We start from the raw sequence: 23,898 nt of genomic DNA, 5'->3' as shown, positions 1-23,898 counted from the left end.
CGTCCTGGGTTCTTTAAATTGTTCCTGAAGCCTGCTGGAGCCCTGGGGTAGCAGCAGTGGGGCTCCGGTGGGTGATTTACAGGGCCAGGGGCTCCCGGCTGCCGCTGCCGCAGCAGAGCCCCGGACCCTTTAAAGCTCCGCCAGAGCCCAGGGCAGTAGTGGCAGCCGGGAGCCCCCAGGGCTTCGATGGTTATTTAAAGGGCCTGGGGCTCTGCTGCGGCAGCGGCAGTTGGAGCCCTAGGCCCTTTAAATCACCCCCGAGCCCCAGGGCTCCCAGCCGCCTCTGCAGCTGGTAGCTCCAGGGTGATTTAAAGGCCCCGGGGGCTCCCAGCTGCTGCTACCACAGTCCCAGCCCATCTTGATTTAAAGGTCCCAGGGATGCAAAGGTCCCGCCTCTTCCGGTAGAGGCCATGCCTCTTCCAGTTGAGGCCCTGCCCCCTCCTAAGGACTCCAGAGTACTGGTAAGTCCTTTAAGTTACTTTCACCCCTGATAATATATCTGTATTACTGATAAAATCAAACCAATTTATGCCCAGTAGTCACTATGACCAATGCATATGAAATGCCTCCAGTCTTCTGATATATTGTTCAAGCAACATTCATATTTCAGATCCATATAAGAGGATTTGAAGTACATAGGTTTGATAAATCCGTACTTTTATAGATCATTTCCTTTTTTTTTTTCTCTCCGGACCCTATGCAGATCCTTCATAGCTGATGTTGCTAAATGATTCTCCTTAGGATGTCTGGCTGGCTGTACCTATTGGATAGATGAAATCACCCACTACTCCCACCATTTGTCTGGCAGCATAGATGTCTTCTATCACAACTTTTGTGCCAACACTCTGGATCTTTGTTCTTGCCCAAGAAACCCTTAGCCCAAGGGCAGCTGCCATGTGCTTCTAGTGTGTCTTCAAGGTTGTTTGTCTCATCACTGAAGAGGACAACATCATCCGCATAATGCAGGTCAAGTAAACGAAATTGAACTGATACTTACACCAGTATTTGTGGAAATATGTTCAAGAAGCCAATTCTTTCCAGGGCAGAATAAGACTGGGGGAAGGACGCAAACCTACTTTACTCTGGATCTAGTGTAAAACCTGCCAGACCTGTGTCCCCTCCCCACAATCGCACCCATGCTCCTGACATCTTGAATTAATTTTATGTGGGATGTCGGGAACAGAACATACTTTCACTTGAGTCTTATTGGTCAATGTCTGTATGCAATGGCAAGTGGTGCTCTAGCAATACCTAAGTTAAATATGTTGATTTTTATTGAAGATAGGGAGAAGATCTGATTTAAGATCTGATTTTAAATGTAAAGTAAACTCTGCAACATAATTTTGCAGTAAGCAAGGAGACAGATGGCTGATCCTGCCTGCACTGTAGAAAAACGTTAAGAAAAAAACAACAAAAACACTTTGCAAGTTAGGGTTATATTGTTTCAAGAAAAGCAGGATTTAAAAATTAAGGACAGTAATGTGAAGGCAAAATTATATGTTTAGAAAGACCAGATCTCATCATAAAGGTAAGACAAAGAAAAGGCCCTAATGGACTTTGAAATCCGGGTCCTGAACTTTTAAGCTACAGTACAGCCAGTAAATAAAAACATGCTTATTTGGTTTCAGCTTTATTTTTTTCAGATGAGGGTTCTCTTTATTACAGCTCAGTTTAAGGGAGGGTACAAAGAAAAGTCAACAAGTAGACTAATTTGTGAATGTAGAGGGTAATTAAAGACTATAAAGAAAGACTAGCTCTTAACAGGAATGTAAACGGAGTATTCAATGGAAAGAAGTCGCCCCTCCCCTCCCCGCTCTTTAGAGGTTAGAGTCCCGGCGGCGGCTCGCGGGTGAAGCCGTGCGGGGTCTGCGGGCGGGCGCGCGCTCACCTGCCCTTTGCAGCCTGACTCAGCTCCCCAGCCCCGTCGCGCCCTTGCGCTGCCATCGGCGGGCGGGGCCGGGAGCGCCGCTGTCAGACTCCGGCCGGCAGCGAGGGAGGCGCGAGCGGCAGCTGCTCCGGGAGCCGAGGCAGAGCCATGAGCGAGAAATGCGACGTGATCGTTGTTGGGGGCGGCATCTCAGGTCAGTGCGGCCCCCCGCTCCGGACACGCACCGCGCGGGGTCCCAGCCTGCCCCCTTTGCGCGCCGGGGTAGCTGGGGAGCAGGGCGGCTAAACCCGTCCCTGTCTGCCCTGGCCGCGGGGGAGGCAGGTGCCGTTTGCAGCAGCCTGTGGCTGGGAGTCTGTTCTCCCCGGGGCCAGCGCTGCAGGGAGAGCTGGGGCAGGGGGCAGGAAACTCTGCGGGGCCGCCTCAGCGCGGTGTGGGGCTGGACACTGCCTCTTGCAGCCGCTCCTCTCGGTCGAGCTGACATTTGTCAGCTCATACATACATCCCCACGGCTCTGGCCTAGCGCCACTCCACAAGTGCGGGGGGGGGGCTTCAATGCTTGGTAGTAGGACCCCTTGTTTAATGGCCCAACACACACCTTAGTACACACAAGCTCATTACCCAAACGAATGCTCTCGAACTTAGCTGGTTATATGCATATCATCTGAGCACCCAAACCGGCGACAAGCCCTTTCTTCATAGCTCGGCTCTTTCCATGGACTAAATAGTGCCCTTTGCACAGAAACAAACCCCACTGTGTAGGAATTGCATTTCTGACACTGGAAAGGCTTATTATTCAGGTAGGCTAGGAAAAAAACAAGCGGGGAAATCTGTCACCAAATGTTTTCTTGTCACAGGTGCTTGCTGCAGCAGTGCATTCTGTCAGCAAACCGAGAATACTTACAGTTTACCACTGATTAACTCACTAGAGCTGAGTTAATGGAAATAATACTTTTTGCAAGAACTAATACCTGTGTAACAAGGAGTATGCTCACTTTCTTCATGAAAGAAGTAGAAGATTCACTACCCCTGAAATGTGGCTTGGGTTGAGGGTGAAGCATGGGTGAAGGGAGGGGATTGTTTCTAGGTTTGCTCTGTTTCAGAGTAACAGCCGTGTTAGTCTGTATTTGCAAAAAGAAAAGGAATACTTGTGGCACCTTAGAGACTAACCAATTTATTTGAGCACAAGCTTTCGTGAGCCACAGCTCCCTTCATCGGTTGCATCCGATGAAGTGAGCTGTAGTTCACGAAAGCTTAAGCTCAAATAAATTGGTTGGTCTCTAAGGTGCCACAAGTACTCCTTTTCTTTTTACTCTCACTGCAGTTGATGTAAGAGTAAAGTCCTAGCAAGGACAGAAGGATTGAGAGAGCTGCTCTGCCACCGGTTTCATAATCAAATTGTTTCTTAACACTATTATCAAGTTCTGGTTACATTTGCACTCTCCTGTGGCCGCACTCTGTAGAACTCAATAAATACTTGAGAGCTGCCCTGAAAACCCCATAGCACTTATTTCTACAAGCTGTCTAGGGATGGTGACCATCAACTATTCTACCCTCTACCTTCCCACCCCTTCCAGGACTGCATGCTAATGCTTCCTCATGGATCTCTAATGTGCTACATACATTTTACTTCAGACATTACCTATGCATTTTTCTAAAAGCAGCTGATGGATGCCCCTATTACCATGTTGATTGAAGAGGACTGGAGAGCTGTAGGCATGGATCTTATGGATTAATAAAAAATCCATGAAAAAAAACTGAAGTTGAAAGTAGAGATGGACAAACTAGCTCTTATGAAATACAGAGCTGGCTCAAGGCTTCTCTTGTTTTCTGAGTCAGACACTTCAGAAGTTAATATGTGGCTCGTTGTATAGGCACCAACTTCAGGGCTGAAGCTACAGGCGCCAACTTTCCAGTGTGCCGGGGGTTGCTCACTGCTCAACCCCTGGCTCTGCCACAGGCCCTGCCCCCAGCCCACCCCTTCCCGCCCCCTCGCCTGAGCCGGCCCTGCCCTCGCTCACCTTCCCCTGAGCCTCCTGCATGCCACGAAACAGCTGATTAGCTGCGGGGAGGGAGGGGGAGGCATTGATCCGTGGGGCTGCTGGTGGGCGGGAGGTGCGGGGGGGGAGCTGATGGGGGGCTGCTGACATATTACTGTGGCTCTTTGGCAATGTACATTGGTAAATTCTGGCTCCTTCTCAGGCTCAGGTTGGCCACCCCTGACATAGACTATTGCTGCCTTCTTTGTTTGTTTTACTACCCAATCATGCTTTTGTTGCACATGCAAAACTCCCATGTTGTCGACGGAAGTTTTACCTACACAAGGAACGCAGAATTTGTCTCTCATCCACTGATTTCAGTATTGTTGTGAGGGAGCGCAAGTCAGACAGTGCTAATTTTGAAACTTCTGGGATTTTACCTGTTTGGAGGAGGAAGAGGGGTGGGAGGAGTGAAAGGGAAAGTGAAAATGTGAATTGAAAGCGCTGAAAATGGGCTAAATTATTTTAAGATATTCTAAGCATTTGTCCAGAAAAGCCACTCATAGTCCCATTAAAATCAATCGGCTTCCTCATGTGTTGAAAGTTAAGCCCATGCTTAAGTCCTCAAATCAACCAGGAACTTATTCCATAACTAGGAACAAATAAATAAATCCATGCACTTTTCACAAAGCAAATGACAAAATCCAACTTTTTGCATGACATTTTTATTTCTACTATTTGCTTTTTATATCTTACCCACTTAGGATTTTTTTTAACCATCATATTTAAGGGGTGTAATTTACAAATTGGGCTTCTTCCATATGCAGTGTCAGTTTCAGAGGCCTTCCTAAGTAGTGTTCAATTAACTTAAAAGTATCTATTTGTACAGACTACTTTTATGGCACTTGATACTGGATTCACTGACAAAATTATCCAAAACCAGTTCTGTGATGACTAAGGGTATGTCTACACTATGAAATTAGGTCGAATTTATAGAAGTCGGTTTTTTAGAAATCGATTTTATATATTCGAGTGTGTGTGTCCCCACAGAAAATGCTCTAAGTACATTAAGTGCATTAATTCGGTGGAGCGCTTCCACAGTACCGAGGCTAGAGTCGACTTCCAGAGTGTTGCACTGTGGGTAGCTATCCCACAGTTCCCGCAGTCTCCGCTGCCCATTGGAATTCTGGGTTGAGATCCCAATGCCTGATGGGGCTAAAACATTGTTGTGGGTGGTTCTGGGTACATATTTATGTGATACCAGTGGCAATAGCTACTTTACATGGATTTTTGGGAATCTCTTCAGAGTGTAACAGTTTCTCTAAATTTCCCAGTTGTGTTTTCAGAACAGCCTGCCTTTGCCATCTCTTGCTGTTCAGATTTGGCTTTAAGAATGAAATGTAGGTGGTTTCTTGGCTTTAAAAGAGGCTGTGTTAAAAGAGACAATAAATCTTTAAGCTAACGTCATGGCAGAGGCATCTTTTCTTTCTCAGCATGAGAAACCTGACGTGTCCACTTTGTTTAAACCAAAATCTACTGGAAGAAAAAAAAATCCATCCGAAATTTTGGCTCTATAAAATAATTTGAGATATTCAGAGCATGATGATACCATGAGACTATCCTCCTCTTTCTCCTAAGACTTGTTTATTGTTTATATGATGCTTGAATGCATTGCATACTTGCTATAGCTCTCACTATATCTATGAGCCAATAAAAATGTACTTTATGAAAGCAGGTCAGATGTAGTAGAGGTAATATATGATGATGTTCATCACATTTCTCAGAAGACCTCAGTAGAGGACAGCCTGTCACTGTTCAAGGATAAACTCATGTATGTTGCAGCAGGACTATAGGTGATCAAACCTTATTTACCTCTTTTGTCCTGGAAGTAATTTAGACTTTCCTGATATCCCACTTAGCGGGGGGCGGGACGATGACAATTTTTGTCATAATTAAATATGTTTGATGAGTGCAGTATTAATGTAAGTATCTCCAAAGTTTTTAAATTATACGATATTTATGCCAGATATTTCACTATTTAAAAATATTAGGGTGGATGAAACAACCTTAAATGGGTGAAGCAGCCCCTGTGAGTGTAGTCCTTCAGAATGTCAATTAGTCCCTCACAATGCCAATTACGTCTGCTCTAATACCCATTGATCCAGGGAATTTCTAGCATCATTAGATTTAATGGTCCTCTACATTCACATTCCCACTGCTCTCTTTCATCAAAGGTTCTTTTTTTTTTGTCCCCAATTACCTTCATTTTCACTATAAAGTAAAATGAGACTAAATATCTGGAACCTGACATTTGGCCTCTTGATGGTTCCTTGTATATTCACAAATATGATGACAGTAACCAGCAATAAACCTTGTATGGCAAACAGGTCTATTATGTTGTATCAGGATGGTTTGGTAACCAATGCGCATGTCAAATAGGCAAAATGTCTGGGCCTGTTTCAATCAATGGGCCTGACAGTGGATTTTGAAAAAGTCTTCCACTATAATTGCAAAAGATGTAATGTCTGGAGCCTCAGATAGATGCATCAGCAGGAAAAGCTTTTACATTATCATGATCATGAGAAAGCATTCAGAATATACAACATTATTAGCAAACAATGTTCATTGACTCTGCACATAGAAATAGAAATTACTTCATTTGATATATTTGGCATCTATGTACTATGGTGATTGTCACTTTAAAAAAAAAAGATAGAAGTCCTACTCTTTGTATGAAGAATTCACTGGTGACTCTTTTGGATACACATACTGGAAGAATCCACATCTTTTGTCTTTAGTGACTGATGCCAGTGTTATGGACTGCAAAAGTGCATAAAGGTAGAGAGATTACATATGTGAATTTTCCAAGAAGGCTTCACATCATCAGCCTGCTTAGGCTAAAAGCTATTAATCAGTCTCACTTCACTTTCAAGGATCAGATAATAGAACATTTTATTAAGAATGAACAACTCATCAGTGGTGTCTAACATTTTATGAAATAGTGGATGAAGCACTATGTGGAATAATCATTCACTGACAGTGGGATAGATTAGATGACATAATAATTTTTAAATCTCTGTGGTTTTATGCTACTGTGTGGCAGAAGGACCTTGCATTTATCAGGTTTAAAGCACCTGTCTGCATTTTTACGTATGCTTGACTAGCCAAGTCAACATTACTAATCTGATCCAGATTTGCTAACAGAGCAGGATGGATGGATTTAAATCAATCACCAATTTTAATTGTGATTTAAATAAGCAAGCAGGAAACATTGATATCAACAGTTGCTTTTAATGTTGTTTTGCATCTGCACTTTTTAATAATGTTCCTAAAGAAAGGTTCATTCTCTTTGGTTGGTATAATCATTAAAACATGTTTAATTGCAACTCAATTTAGCCTTTACACTATATTTGGCACTTCTTTTTGCTTACCAAGAAGTTACATTATATCTATACACATTTATTTAAGGAATTATATTGTCTAATATACATTTTATTCAGAGTCAGAATTTTTACATTTCTTACTTAAGTTAGAAAATGGTGACTGTTACATTTCTTATTCATTAGATTTTTTTTAATTACTTTGGATTTTTGTCAAGCTGCATTTGGATGGAAATTGGCATTCAACTAAAAATGGAGAAAAACAGCATTTTAAAATTGTTTTCTATTAGTTAAATAAAGCTAGCTTAAATGTGTTGGATCATTGAGAAAAATGTTTATCATAATAGATTTTGCATTTAAAACTAACTGATTTATTAAACAAAAGAAGTATTGTAGTTGGTGAATTGATGGATTGTTTCTGGTCACCATGGACCAGATTTTCAGAGGTTTTTGGGTGCCTACAGATGTAGATGCCTAGTGGGATTTTTAAAAACACCTAGGCAGGGTAGGTGCCTAATTCTCATTGATTTCAGTGGGAGTAACTGATTTTTATCCACATTGAACTGAGGTCATGTGGGTTCAGTAAGACCTCTGGTGGGCCATGTGGTCTTTATATCCAATTTCTCCCTTTCCTTCATCCCAATATCTACTCACCACTACAAAGTTAGTATCTCAGTGTACGTATGGTTTTTATACCATATACTCAACTTGTTACCCGTTGGACAACAGTCTCATTCAAATCCAGTCAAGAACTAACCAGTAATATTTATTCACGGGGTTATAAGGACACTGATCACTAGACGGAGTTTAGTTTTAATATTTTCTGAAAGGACATTTTCCTTACGCAGCAAGATAGCTTGCAACATGGTACTTTAATATAATATTAAAGACACAGGGTGAAATCCTTGCCATATTGAAGTCAATGGGAGCTTTGCCATTAGCTTCAATGGAAGAGGATTTCACCCACGGTGTAGAACAGTGGTCTCCAAACTTTTTTGATTGTGCACCCCATCAGTAAAATTTTTTGAGCATGCACCCCCAGTATATGTATTTATGTATAAATTATAAACATATACTACTGTACTACTATATTATGTACATTATAAAACATACACAAAAATAGAAATTAAAAAATGAGATAAAGATGAAATAAACAATATTTTTTTAAAAAATATTTTATTTATTAACAGTACAAAAAACCTTTTTGCTCTCATTAAAAATTATTGTTAATAATAATTTTAGTGAGATCAGTATGATTGACTATGGTTTATTATTTTTGAAAATCTTGGTTTAACACTTTGTGATACAGCGGGCGCTCAGGGTGGGGTGCGGGGTCTGGGAGGGTGCTCAGGGCTGGGGCAGGCAGGAGGTGCAGAGCACTTACCTGGGGCAGCTCCTGTTTGGTGCAGGGGGTGTGCAGGGGGCTCTGCGCAGCGCAGCACCACCCCCATGGCCACGATTCTGGAAGCTGCCCCCCTCCCCCCGCAGGCAGGGCCACCCGGAACACAGGGGCTTGAGGGACTTCAGGGCCCCGGCCTGCAGCTCTAAAGCCCCGTCCGGAGCGCGGCCCTGCGAGCCCGGGCCGGAGGACTCAGGGGGAGCCGCGCAGCCAGCGGCCGGAGGGAAGCGCCGCTTCTCTCCGGCCGCTGGCTGCGCGGCTGCCCCTGCTCCTCCGCGGGCCGGAGGACTCAGGGCCGCCCCGCTTTCTCGCCCCCCCTTCCCTCCGGCTGTGCTCCTCCTGCCGCGCTGCCCAATCCATCATCTTGCGCGCCCCCCACTTTTGGAGACCACTGGTGTAGAAGCATAAACGTCTGCATCTTTCTAATGACCTACACTGTTTTAAATAACACTTTTAACTGGGTCTCTGCTCTGCAGTAGGCAACTATGTATTAAGAATGTGTATGTACACATACACGGAGCATGTGCTGCAAAACTGGGGAAAGCTAAAACCCACATATTGGGAAAGTTATAAGTTAGCCTTCAGACTATAAAAGAGCAAAGGTAAGCAAGATGCTTTCCAAATTCTAGAGCTAAGTTTTCTTAGAAAGTCGGGTTGGGCAGAGGAAAGACTGTCTCAACTTTGTCTTAAAGTTCAGCTCGTTATTTATTTAAGACACAAATTGCAACCCTAATTTTATTTGAGTAGATTTTTCAGACTCTCTGATTCAGCTCTAATTCTGGGATTTGATATTGAAGGTCTCCATTTGATCAAGTGGTCAGCAAGTTTGGATTCTCAGTAAAACTGCCTTTATTATGGCATGTCTGTGCACAAGCATCTTGCATATTTGCAGCTAGTCATTCGAAATTCTAATTGTATCAGAGCTGACACTATTCTAAACGTTTTGGGGATTTTTTTTGGGGGGGGGTTTCAGAGATAGTGAGAGGTAAATAGTAACAAATCTGAATGCTATGTTTCCAGTGAGGTACATGTAAAGGCAATTTACTTTGCCATCTTGGGCACAATTGAGTTGCAACATGGTCCTGTTTCCCTTTCAACTTTCTTTCTCCTCTCTGTTTTCTCTTTTTCTCTTCTCTTAGTTATTATCAAAACTGCAAAAGTCAAGAGGTCACCAACAGATCCAATTCTGTACCTCTGGGAACACTGATCTCTCTTTAATTTCTGGTTACAGCAAAAGCAACAATAATGCTAGGGACATACTTTTCCCTGTGCAGCTATCAACCCCACTCTTAGCTCCCAGCCACTTAAGCACTGTGGTTCTTTATGATGTCTTCTTGTTGTGTGCAGTTTTAATGGATTGCCTTGTTGTTATGACAGCTGCAGACACCAAGTGCCATATTTTATGATTATTATTATTTATTTTATATCTGGATTGTAGTAAAGTCTAGAGTTCCTAGTCAAGGTAAGGGCTCCATTTTGCTAGGCACTGTACAAACACATAGTAAAAGGTTCTATTCTACCCTTGCTAGGATTGCCAAAACAGATCTTGTTAGTTTGATAGTCCCCAAGATACAGCTGGTAAGTGGATAGGATGCAGTCCAAAGAGTGGAATTGTGGCCAGAAGCTGAGGTGGCTTGTTTGTTGTGCACATATAGAAAAGAAAACCTGAGCACTGCAGGTTCATACTGCAATGATGTCTCAGCAGAAATAAGCTGACAATACTTTTGGTACAATAAACCATTCAGGAGTTAGCTAAGGATGTGTTTGCATAATTTCAAGCATGAGGTAATGATGGACTTGTCACATCTTCAGGGTAACTGCACCTCTCCCTTGCTCCATGATAACCCCTTAGGTCTCAAGCCTCCAGCCATCATCACCTCTCTATAGGCAGAGTCCTGTGACTCTCCTTCCAGGTGGGAGGTTTGCAGCCTCCCTTTTATTCACTCTGATTATCCCAACAGATCTGAACTAGCTCAGCACTTGCAGTATCATTCTGTCTCTCAAAGGTTAAGACAGTGGTTTACCAGAGACCAAATATCCTTACACAGGGCACAGTAGATTTATTTTGGGACAAAAGCATTATGCAGAAAAACATACGATAAAACAATAAAACGTCTAACTGCATGCTAAGCTTACAAAGGTCCTCCCCTCTTCCGCATGGAAACACTAGTAAATTCAGTCCTTCACACCCTTCAGCAGGGTTTGCTTCCTCTCCCCTTTGGTCAAAGGGGAATGTCAGTTGGATGAAAATGAGGGCCTCTTGGTGAGTTTAAGCTGACACTTTATACCAAAAATCTTTCTGTGGTCCCTGTGTCTCTTGAACCAGTCTGAAGCAGCATATGCAGTTCATCCCAGGGGCTAGTATTTCTTTGGAGTTGGCTACCTGTCCTATGGTCTGCAGTAATTACCCCTCTCCTCCACTGATTTTAGTTCCTGGAAGGAGCTTGGTAACCTTCCCCAACCAGACAGCATACAACACCTGGCAAAGAGAGATACAGATAATATTTACAAAGTTTTTACATTAGTCTCAAAGCTAAGCCTGTGTTCATCATATCTGGCTTAGGATTTGCGAGTGGTTTCATCATAAGGTCAAAGTTTCTTCTTATAAAACGATCAGAGTTTAGTTAAGCTGGGTGGTATTGGTCAAATTCCCATTGTCTGTTGTAGTAAAGTTGATAGCTGTAGTTTAATATTTCTATTACTTAAAGATAAGGTAGTGGTATTGTCCTTGCTGCCGGTTCCCTGAGTTATAAGAATACATTTGTCCTAGTATTTCATCATAGTTTTATCGTAGTTACTGTACTGAACTTTGATTTTAATGGCAAAATTCCATGTTGTGTACAAAACCATTACTCAGTAACGTTACAGAACTTAAAAGTGGGCTTGACAGATGTGAGACATTGGAAGCATGGAAACTTCAAAGACTATTATTTTGAGATGTGCCAGACACTAGGGGCACATGCAATATTCATAGACTCTTGTATCAGTAAGCATTATACACGTCTTTATTTTCCCGGCTCACAGGGTTTCCTGTGGAATCTGGAATAAATAGAGAGTGACTAATGAAAAGTCCCATTGTTGATTATGCAGCTACCCAGCCTTTGAAGTTTTATCCCTGGGGAAAGGGGCATTGACTGGTTTTACCTGTTTTAAGAGCCTGGGGAACAAAGGCCCAAAAGTTTATAAAGTGTCAGCCCCAGCTGACTCCAAGATGGGTCTTCATTTGATCCACAAATTGACATGAAACTTTAACAAAGAGGGTAAAACCCCGTTGGAGAGGGTTAAAGGACTTCAGAAACTTGCCAGGGTCTCCCTGTGGAAGATGGGTGACACCTGATAGGCTTAGCATTTGTGTAGACTGTTTATTTTATTAATGTAATGTTTTTGTCCAAAATATATGTTTTGTGCTTTGTAAAAGCTAGCTGGTCACTGGTAACCCTGTCATAGCCCCTGGGTGTTGGAGGTGGGGGCAGAACTGCGGGCACTGGACTCAGGTCAGATCTCAGTGGAATACGCACAGTGAATCGCACAGGGACTGCAACCCTAAAATTCTGGTATGGAGCGGGAGGGAGAGGAATGCAGGTACCTGCCCACAGAGAGGTGAAGTCTGGTGGCCTGAGACCTAAAGGGGCACCTTTGAGCAGACCATGGAAGGGGCAGAGGTGTAGTTAACCCCAGAACTGTTGACAGTATGTGAAAAGCTTCCTTCAAATTTACGTTGCACAGAATGTATCCTGGTGCACTCACAAGCACACAGTTAAGCTATTTGTATTGTCAGTGTATGGGCAGTGAGGATGTGCAGTGTGTGCTGATAATGATCTAGCTGTGCTGCTAAACTGATCATACAGTGTATTGTGCTTCCTGTGGTGTAAAGTGGATTTTCATGTGGTGTAGACTTTTGTGCAAAACCGATAAAAAGCCAAATAACCCTGAGGCCAGTGGGATTGTTGAGTAAGGACTGAAGGATTTAGACCTTTGTGATTTAAACTGTGAACATTAAGGATTCTTTTAAATAAATTGTCCAAATTTTTGTACTTTAGTGGTCACAGACCATGCTGCCCCAGATCTGAAGCATTTGTGTGGGAATTCTGCATGTGGCTCAGTGGAATGTAGCAGATTTAGCTGGGCCACTTGTAAAGACATCCTAATGTCTAGAAGTTATGGTTGAGATTTTAAAGGAGCCTAAGGGAGTTAGGGCCCAAATCTTATCTTATTCACTGGAATTTTGATGCCTTAATCTCTTAGCCCATGTCTAGATTAGGAGTGCTTTACTGATATAAGAATGCTATTATACGATACCAGCACAGCGCTCCTAGTGTGGATGCAGCTACACTGGCAAAGCTGTGCTTTGTAATGCTTTAGTAAAACTACCCCCCACAAGCGAGACAAAGTACACTGGTAAAAGAACAGCTTTGCTAATTTAACTGCGTGTGCCCTAGGGGCTTCTGCTGGCACAGCTATATCAGTTGGGGATCACACCTCTTCCAATCCCTGACTAACGTAGCTATGCTTGCAGGTGGCTGCAGTGTAGACATAGGATGTGGTTCTTCTGACAAATTGAAAACATTTGGCAAGACAGCTCAGGTAGTCCCATATATCTTCACAAAGGCAGTACAAGCCTTTTTTGTGATGTCAGTTCAGACAGCTTGCTTGATAATAACGTTAGTGTGTAGTCCCTGCAAAAATTGTGTTTGCTCAACAAAATTGTATCATGACTGTTTGGCACAGAATGCATTGAAGGGCAGGAAAAAAAAGACATGGCCTCAATAGTACTTGGTTATCCAGAACCTGAAATCTAGCTGAGTAACCAGAAAAGGAACTTCTGAAGCCATGAAGGACCATTGTAAAGAAACAGACATGTTATCACTGGTGAAATAGAGGCAAAGGATGACAAACCACTTCATCATTATCTAATTACTATTTGTAACTGTTACATGTGGCTACCCACACCTTTGATGTTCTGACCTTCAACTTTGGCATGTATAAGGATGTTGATTCTCAGGGTATGTCTACGCTGCAAGTAAAGGTGTGACTGTAGCATGGGTAAGCATACTGGTGTTAGTTTTGATCTAGAAAGCACAGGTAACTGTAGCAGTGATGACATGGTGGTGCGAGTCAGCAACTTGAGTACATTCCCAAGGTACCCAATGGGCTTGTATTCAGGCAGCTAGCCTGTGTTGAAACCCATGCCGCCATGTCTTCACTATTGTTGTTACCCATGCTTGTAAGATTAAAGCTAGCATAAGTATGTCTACCCATGCGAGAATTGCATCTCCACTTGGACTGTAGATCATAGAAATCATAGAGTCGGAAGGGACCTCGAGAGTCCAGTCCCCTGCACTCAAGGCAGGACTAAGTATTATCTAGACCATCCCTGACAAATGTTTATCCAACCTGCTCTTCAAAATTCCCAATGATGGAGATTCCACAACCTCCCTAGACAATTTGATCCAGTGCTTAACCACCCTGACAGTTAGGACGTTTTTCCTAATGTCCAACCTAAACTGCCCTTGCTGCAATTTAAGCCCATTGCTTCTTGTCCTATCCTCAGAGGTTAAGAAGAACAATTTTTCTCCCTCCTCCTTGTAACAACCTTTTATGTACTTGACATGTACCCATAGAGGCTGCAGTAGAGGCCAGCAGCAAAGGGCTTAAGAAACCTGCAGAGCATTTGACCCCCAGCTCTCTTCTTGAGAGAAGGGGTGTGATCTAGTAGTTTGAGCTCAGAAATGGGGGACAGCAATTCCTGATTTTCTAATCATAGCTGGACACTGCTTGCCTCTGTGGCTTTGGGCAACTTATTGATCCTGTCTACCTCAGCCACCTGATTTGAAAAACAGACGTGATGGAGGGCTGAGAGATGGAGCTTGAGCCAGCACTCTGGTCACTTTTAGCACCAATTAGGTCCTGTCCAGTCCATTCCCCTCCCACCCCCCGCACCTCACAGAAAAGGCCTAAGTAATCAGGGGTGTGCCTGATTACTAGGACAGCCTGAGGTTAGGAAGTTAATGTGCTAATTATCCCATTAACAGGCAAGTGATTTTAAAAGAGCACTGGAAGGAAGGGCTCAGGGAGGGAAAGAAGGAGTGAGAAAGGCTAGGGTAAAGGAAGATCTTTGTACGAAGGGCTCTCTTTCCACTCTTCTTTCTGGCAAAAGGGGATGATGATTGTATGAGATTGTAATAGAATTGCTGCATGGGAGTGTAAGAGAGTCGTGGTTGGTAATAACACTAATACACACCAGTGGTTACAAACCGGAGGCGTCAGAGCCATTTGTTCAGGATATCAGGAGTGGAGGGCCAACACCCTGTCACAAGGTATAACTTTGGTGAATATTTTTGATGCCTGATTCTCCCCTGCCTTTTGCCACGTGTGATATTTAATACTTGGGCAAAGTGGCTGGAAAAAGCAAACATTCTGATGAGGGAATACTTTACACCCACTTTGCACAGTATAACAATTCCATGAGGTGCAAGGCAATGGAGTGGAGAATCTGGCCCTGTAGAGGCTCTTGGTATCTCTCCACTATTGTTGGTTGTGAGAATGATTGATTGCTATTTGATGATTCATGTTCTTATAATTGGGCAAAAAGTTCTGATAAGTTTTAACCAACTCGAACCCTTCTGCTCATCGTACAAATAATGTATTTCTTCCTCTGCTAGACAAACTTCTTCTGTTATGTTGTTTAGCTCCTACCTTGTAATTCAGTTGGGAGAGAGAAAAAAGATGTCTTTGTAACCTCCTTGTCAGCCAGATGCTCTTTATATGCTGTGTAGACCATTGAGATCAAACATTGAATGCAGTCTGTTTAGTCCACTACACACTGTGACAGCTGATCAAACAGGCAGTTCATGCTGTACATTCTGACTACATAGCTTGCATATAAACCATATGTTATGTTTGGTTTGGGGTAGGTAGCTGGTTGGAACACATTAAATATTGAAGCAAGATACCTCTTTTGTACATTGGACTCATTTTGTAAAGCAGAATAAACTAACAATTTGGTGACTTAATCAGTGGGGTATAGTACATATTGGATGTAAATGAAGCCGGAAAGGTGTATAAATAGTGTTGGTTTACACGTTTCTGTTAGTTGCTTCTCCTGCTACATCCTATCTACTCCCTTGCTTTTGCACACCAATACCAAATTGATGCAAACCATGCTGTAACAGGTTTGATTCCATCTTTTATCCAGGGGGCTCCACCTGAGCTTTGCTGGCTGACAGGTCTGTTTTTGGAATGATCAGTTTTAAGACACACAGCCCTATCTCAGCTAGGGAGCAACTCATCCCGACTTCTACATCAAAAACCTTTCCTCTTCTGAAGTAATCACTGTTTAATTGTGTAAATGCATTCCCCACCCAAAACACCTCCATGTTTTTCCCCATGATCCTGTGTGAGAGTGGGAAAAACTCACCAACAAAATTAATCAAACCGTAACTTTATCTACCTTTAAATCCCTCTTCAAAATTAATCTCATAGGTGATGCTTTCAGAAAACTACTATCTGACAATGACATGGCAGGTGGCAAGCTACGACTAATGCTAGCACATGCCTGTGGAACTCCTTGGCAGAGGATGTTGTGAAGGCGAAGACTATAACAGGGTTCAAACAAGAACTAGATAAATTAATGGAGGACAGGTCCATCAATGGCTATTAGCCAGGATGGGCAGGGATGGTGTCCGTAGCCTCTGTTCGCCAGAAGCTGGGAATGGGTGACAGGGAATGGATCACTTGATAATTACCTGTTCTGTTCATTCCCTCTGGGGCACCTGGCATTGGCCGGTGTCGGAAGACAGGATACTGGGCTAGATGGACCTTTGGTCTGACCCAGTATGGCCGTTCTTATGTAATGCTCATTGTGCTAAAATATGCTTGCTTTACTGACACCTCATCTGCCACTTCTCTTCCCTCCACCCTCTCATTTGTTTGTTTCATCCACCTGTTCTGTTCTGATGCAACCTAGATTGTGAGCTATGAGGAGGAGGGATTGTCTCTCTTTTTTCAATAGGTGCTTGTAGGGTTCCTAGCAAAACAGGGTCCTGGTTGGAGCCCTCAGGCACTACTACTACTACTAATGCATCTTGGTTCCCCAGCAGATCCCTGGGGCTCTGTTCATGAGATCTAAATAGAGAGCATTCAAACCCCATTGGTGTTGGGATTTTGGTTTTTTTTTTTTTTTACCCCAGTAGAACCTACAACTGATTGTGTTTGAAAAAACTGAAAATAAAAATATTCTCCTGACGCCTTGAAGGCCCAGTTTTAGCAATTGAAAATTTGCAACTGAAAATAGAAAACACAATGGAACCAATAGGAAGCCTTTACTTCACTATGGGGCACTCCCAGAGTAACTAGATGGTCCAGTTCTGCCCTCAGCTACCACCACCTTGATTTTGAAGGGAATTGTACCCATGTAACTGCAATGAAACTGTACCCTAAGGCCCTGATCTGGACATGTGTGCACGGTTGCCTCATGTAGAGACTCACTGAAGTTAATGGAGCTCCTCACAGGTGTAGTGAACTGCTTGCACGCCACAATTTGCAGGATTAGGGCCTAAGATACTATAGCTGTACTTAAAACTGTCCAGGTTCCATATAACCTAGCAGATACCGTGCTTGGAACAAATTCAGCTGGAATAAGTTCAATGAGAACTCTTATCTTTTTTTTTTCAATACTGCAGTCTGTGCAGTATATGAATTGCATAAAAAGTATTGTACTAGGAGAAAGGTCATTGATAACTATGGGCCAGATTCTATAACCCTGTCTCATGTTAAGCAATATTAACTCACAGAAGTACTCCCATTGAGGTCAATGGAAGGGTTATAGGATCAGGTCTGCTCTGGAGCAGACTCAGTATATGCACTAGTCGGAAATGTCAGGAAAAAACAAATTGCGCTTGCATATCCCAAGAAAAAATTCTTTATCCCTGTACAAATATTTTAAACAAACAAGCATATTGACAGTCTACGCACCTTAGATTTTCTGAAATTGTCACTTCTTGGAAGCGCTCATGCTGTTACACAGTGATATTCATCTTAATGGCATTCAAAACTGCATCCAGTGCATGCACTATAGCGATCAAAAGTATTGCTCTACTTCTACAAAGCTATTTCCTGCAGAGAAGTTTGTCTGCCCTAACATTTTCTCGGGTGACTCTGACTGTCGAAACTGCCTGCTGAAAGCCATCGCACTGCGCCTGGGGGAGGTTGCCGTGAACTGCGCCATCCCCGGTACTGACAGCCAGTTGCGACCTGATGTGGTAGTCACCAATGAGGCCCAGAAAAAGATCATCCTTGTCGATATCACGGTCTCCTTTGAGAACAGGACCCCGGCCTTCCGTGAAGCCCAAACTCGTAAGCTGGAAAAATATGCCCCCCCGGCCGACACCCTGAGAGTGAAGGGCTACGAGATGCAGATGGATGCCCTGATCGTCGGAGCCCTGGGAGCCTGGGACCCCTGCAACTAGTGTGTGCCGTGGACCTGTGGGATTGGTCGATGCTATGCACGGCTCATACGGCACCTCATGGTCTCGGACACCATCTGATGGTCCAGGGACATCTACATTGAACACATCACCGGCCACCGACAGTACCAGGAGGTGTCAGCTGGAACGACATTGTGCATCAACTATGAGAAAGGGACCGAGAGACTTTTTCCATTGGACCATATGAACTGGAACCATAAACTCAATGAACATTAAATCTCACCAAATGAGCATAAATCCATCCTCATCATCGTAGCCACTCATTATACTCCACACCTGAACATAGCCATTATATGAACAACATACCCTCATATCTCAATTTCTGTTCTTTGACCCGTTAACCTTTTACCCCCAATCAGGGATATTGCAGATTATGTATTCCTTACACCACCCGATCCTAAACTGAACTTTGCACCCCTTGATAATCTGTATATTATTCCCTGATAACCAGAAACTTCTACGCTTAAACTCTGTACTGTTTTTTCTTTTTATTTTAACATCATCTTAATAAAATTATTAAATCTAACCGCTAACCTCTAAGGTATTTAATATAATGCAGATTTCCTGAAGAATTAAGGCTAACAAGCTAGCTAACATGGACCTCTTCTATTTAATTGAACCATCATATAAAATGCCATGGTGAAAGGACTATCCTCTTCCTGAAAGCTTATGTATTATGTATGTGTTAGTTCAATAAATGGCATCAGATAGTTCATGGCTTCTCAGCCTCATAAGTATCCAGGCCATGCTGTAGCACATCATAGAAGTTCTCAATAGCATCCTGGCTGAGAGTGTACCTCCATGATTGCACTTTTGAGCAATACTGTCACCTAGAAATGCAGGAGCAACTTGGATGTTGAAATGTCCACAAGATGCAAGTCTCTCTCTTCAGGGGTAAAAGGTGGGACTATCTATTATGTCCTCATTTGCCTTAGCAACATCACTGTCGTGTGAACCGATTTTCAGCCAGTTAACTCTCCTCCATCACTGCTGCTTGCGTACAGATCACAGTGTGTCTCTGAAAACATAATGCACACTTGTCATCTTCTTTGAAAGAGCAAAAAACCTCAACCTTTCAGTAAAGTCAATAAAAATTAAAAAATGCCTGCATAACCCACCTCTCCCATCAAATTGAAACTGGGCCAAGGTTAGGGCTTTAAAAACGAATATATGATCTTGCCAGTGATGGTGTCACAAGCCATTATTTCCATGAAAATATTTCTGTTGACTAACAGTGAGCAAGCACAGAGGTAAAGGTGGTCAGTGCCAGGTTCAATCTCTCAGTTGCTGAGTGGTAATCAGATTGTGTTCATTAGAGCAGTCAGCAACATAAAAACAATGTTATTAAATACCAGTTTCTAGCACAGTAATGCAATAAAGACGATCTGGGGGATTGCAAAGAAAAACAAAACATGGGAAATTGCTGCTTAGCTGTGAACAAAAGATGAGTGTCCTCTCCATTTCTCTGCCCTGAGGTCTGTTGCTTTCAGTCTTGTAGTCAGCTGCACCATATATCATGCTTCTGAGATTAAACTTGGAGGGTGTTTTAAAGAAAATGCTAAAAAGTAAGTCAGGGAGCCAAAAGTGTAACCTGACAGGCTTTGTATTTTAATTTTAGAGTAACGAGGTCTGAACAAAAGCTAACATATTGTCCATTAACAGAGCTAGTTTTTGTAGCCTGTGAAATTGGCACAGAGGGTTGGTTCCCCTGATTCATGGAGCCATGACTGTTTGTTTTTCCCACCACCCCCACTTCACCTCTTTGGGGTATATGTTCTTCTTTCTTTCCCTCTGTGCTTTCCATAGAACCTTGTAATTGTCTCAACCAAAAATACATGGATTCTCCTTGGAAGTTCTTCGGAAGTGTTAAGATAGCTGCATTGCATTATGCTCTGTAACTTCAATTTTAATCAAATTAATGTATTCATATTGCATTTATTGACTCTGTTGTCTGCTGTTAGCTCCAGACTGAGAAGTAGAGCATCAGAGATTATAGATAGTGACTATTGTGGTGAAGAAGTGTAGTCCTCATTGCAGTTTATTTCCCCGCGTGCCCTCCTCCCTCTCCCCAGCAATGTTGACAACTCCTAATTTTATGGTAAGTCTCATATTTGGGTTTTTTTCTGAAAGCTTCAGCTCTTGAAGTTGGTTGATTTTGTGGGAATGTCAGCTTTCATTTGAAAAGAGAGAGTAAATTTCTAGCCCTCTTGACTGTAGAAAATAACTTGAAAATGTGACTGCTACAGCTCAGAAACCACAAGGCGAACAAAAAGAGCCCCAAATGTATTATTTTAAAATCTCATGCTTTTAAGTGAGTCTCGTGGTTTAGTGGGGCTTGACTTGTGATTTTTTTTAATACTTGGGGTAGGCAATGCCTCTCTACTTTCCTTAGCCATCTCAGTTAATCTCCCTGGATTTAACCAGTAATTGTGTGAAGGAGATGCATTCATTATGCCATTTCTCCGCTCTTCCTCCCCCAAGTTTTGTGAAGCTTTCAGTTACATTACTCAAATTCTCTCCTACTCTTGAAAGGATGTACAGGTCCAATAGACTGAGTTTGTCATGCCACTTTCTAAGTGTGTTTTGTGGTAAAGGCTCATACTGAGTTTGTTTACTGGCATGGAGCGCACCTGAAATTCTGAGCCTCAAAGTATTTGTTTTTTTCAGTACTGATTTAATTCTGGCTACTTTGTCAGCAGCCTCCAATGTAAGTGAGAATCTGTTATCTCACATCCTAGCATATAGTAGATTAGAAATCGTTTGAGAATGAAGGAAGAATCCACAGGTAACATGGCAGATGTTTCTTGGTTTCAAGTAGACTGATGTTATTCCTCTCTCCTTCTCCAACAAGTGGTAATGGTTCTAACATAATCAAACTTGTTTTTCCTTGTGTAGTTGCCTGGCAAATGCATTGCATAACAAAATAAAGAGAAGTGAAATGATGCGGGTAAAGTTGAACATAATAAAGCAGGCATTACCTGTAGTTTTCCATTTTAAATTTTAAGAGAATTATGAAACAGAATTCTCACAGGTGTGTTGCCTGAGATTGTAGCGATAATCCTCTGATTATTGTAGTTCTTTATAATGACTGGATTAAGCAGCAGATATTCAATTCTTGTAATTATATTTGTTTTACTTGAAAACATTTCAGTGAAAGGCTTCTCTAGTCTTGGACCCTAAGATATGTCCAGATCAACTATTTTCCTCTCACAACAGAGAGAGGGGAGAGGGAAAGAGAAAGCCAGACCTCCTCACTTTTTATTGTACGATACGTTGAACTGTTTTTTACTTGTTTTAAGGTATACTGAGGTAGATCATGGAGATTAGTTATAGGCTCCTTGGGGTAGCTCAGGGAAGACGTGTCATGTAGGGAGCTGTAATTTTCTTCAGCCAGCTTTGTTGTATTCTTGGGGGCAGCTGCTTTAGGAAGAAATCACTTGAGACACAGAGAGCTGTGAGCCATGAAAGCAGCCATTTATTTTCCACACACTGAACTAACCAAACCAGCCAGAACTGGCTGGGCTATCCCGTAATAATTGAACTCAGTTGCCATAGCAACAACAAGGTGCTATTACCACGACAACCAAATACACAACATATTCCTCCCCCCTTAATAAGAACATCCCCTAAATAAAACAAACACTAAACTAGAGAAGGAGGGTAGACTGCCTCCATTCCTGGCTAACCCCTGGGGACTATTTTGCCCCATAATCGTGGGTTTGCCTTAGCTAAAGATCCAGCCATTGAGGAGGTCTTCTGTCTCTAGGTGGATTATGGCGAACTTCTGGTGTTGTTGCACCCGAAAGTACCTTGGGCGCAGGCCTGACAACGGGCTCAGGGTTCATAGCGCGAACAGGTGAGGAGGTGGTATCAGCTTGTTCAGGGCAAGGGCGTATCTCAGCTGCTGGCAGTAATGGAGAACAGTCAGGAACAGGCGATTCTTGATTCGGTGTCTCACCAGAAGAGGTGAAGTCAGACAACTCAACTGAAGACGTGTCCTGAGGACTGGCATGACCTGGCAACAGCTGATCTACATGTCGCTGCCAGATGAGATTCTCTCCAGTCCAGACTGTGTAGGAAACAGGTCCTGTTTGAGCGATGATTGTGGCAGGGACCCATTTAGTTCCAGAAGTATAATTCCGAGCCAAAACTGGCTGTCCCGGGCTAAAGGTTCAGTCTTTTGCTCTGGGTGCATGTCTGATGACTTGCTATTGCTGCTGACGTTGCACAGTTTGTCTGGGTTCAGAAGGTTTCAGCAGATCAAAGCAAGTGCGCAGCTGTCATCCCATCATTAGAAAGGCCAGGGATGCCTTGGTTGTTGCATGAGGTGTGTTTCTGTAGGAAAATAAGAAGGTGTCCAGACGCTTTTGAATGAAGTGTTGTTCCCTTGCTGATTTCAAAGCTTGTTTCATTGTCTGCACAAATCTTTCAGCTAATCCATTGGTGGATGGATGATGTGGTGCCGAAGTGATGTGGTGTATCCCATTTGCCTTCATAAAATTTTGAAACTCCTGAGAGATGAACTGCAGTCCGTTGTCGCTCACAAGTTGTTCTGGCAGACCGAAACGACTAAAGAGTCCCCGTAGTTTTTGGATAGTACTCTCTGCAGTAGTGGACTGCATTATAGAGACTTCTGGCCATTTAGAATGGGCATCTACCACCACCAAGAACATGCTCCCTTCAAGGGGGCCAGCAAAGTCAACATAAATACATTGCCATGGGTTTTCAGGCCAGTCCCATGGGTTTAGGGGTGCTCACTGGGGTGCATTCCTGACACCCTGACATGACATACAAGCTCTTGCTTTCTCTTCAATAGCACTGTCCAATCCAGGCCACCAAAAATAGCTTCATGCAATTTCCTTCATGCGCACTATTCCACAGTGACCAGAATGTAGCTATTCTAACATCTGTGATCTCAGTGGTGGTGGGATAATGACATGTCTCCCCCACAACAAACAACCAGATCGGATCGATAACTCCGTCCTCCTGGACATGTAGGTAACAAGGTCAGGTGAGACCGGAGAGGTTCATCGAGATTTTCCATGCATCACCAGGTCCATAACTTGGGACAATACTGGGTCAACGCGAGTTGCCTTCTTTATCTGAGTAGCAGTGATGGGTGTATTCTCTTTGTGTTCAAAGTAGAAGATTTCCTTTTGGGCAGTATCTTGATGTTTGACTGGCAAAGGCAACCTTGAGAGACCATCTGCATTGCCGTGCAGAGTGGATTTCCGATATTTGATTTCATATGTGTGCACTGAAAGTAACAATGCCCAACATTGCATACAACTAGCAGCTAATGGGGGAATGCCTGTGTAGGGTCCAAAAATTGACGTCAGAGGTCGATGGTCTGTAAGAAGAGTAAACTTCCGCCCAAAGAGGTACTGATGAAACTTCCAAATTACAAAAATGATTCCCAATGCCTCACGTTCGATTTGGGCATTGTTAGTTTCTGCTTTGCTTAGAGTGTGTGAAGCAAAAGCAATAGGTCTCTCTTCTCCCGAAGGCATAATGTGTGATACGACTGCACCCACTCCATAAGGGGAGGCATCACAGGCCAATTGTAGGGGTAAGGATGGATCAAAGTGCGTTAGAACTTCAGAATTTAGCAATGCATCTTTAGCTTTGTTAAATGCAACATTATAGGCTTCAGTCCACTTCCAGGTCTTGTTCTACCCAAGGAGTTTGTGAAGTGGTTTTAGCAGTGCAGCTAACTGTGAGATGAACTTTCCATGGAGACTGTAATATCAACAGCCTTCTGTAAGGTAAG

The 23,898-nt window shown here is 43.0% G+C and overlaps 1 protein-coding gene across 1 annotated transcript in view; it reads left to right on the top strand.

The window, feature by feature from the left end:
• The first annotated feature begins 1,827 nt into the window (after positions 1 to 1,827).
• The window catches only part of LOC141996867 (amine oxidase [flavin-containing] B-like), a 65,051-nt gene continuing 42,980 nt past the window's right edge, over positions 1,828 to 23,898 (top strand). The window contains exon 1 of the mRNA XM_074969170.1: positions 1,828 to 2,081. Coding sequence (XP_074825271.1) covers positions 2,036 to 2,081 — 46 coding nt within the window. The 5' untranslated portion in view covers positions 1,828 to 2,035. The remainder of the gene's footprint in view (positions 2,082 to 23,898) is intronic.

This window comes from Natator depressus, chromosome 1 (genome assembly GCF_965152275.1).
Source record: "Natator depressus isolate rNatDep1 chromosome 1, rNatDep2.hap1, whole genome shotgun sequence".
NCBI lineage: Eukaryota > Metazoa > Chordata > Testudines > Cheloniidae > Natator > Natator depressus.
This window is presented reverse-complemented; position numbering and strand designations above follow the sequence as displayed.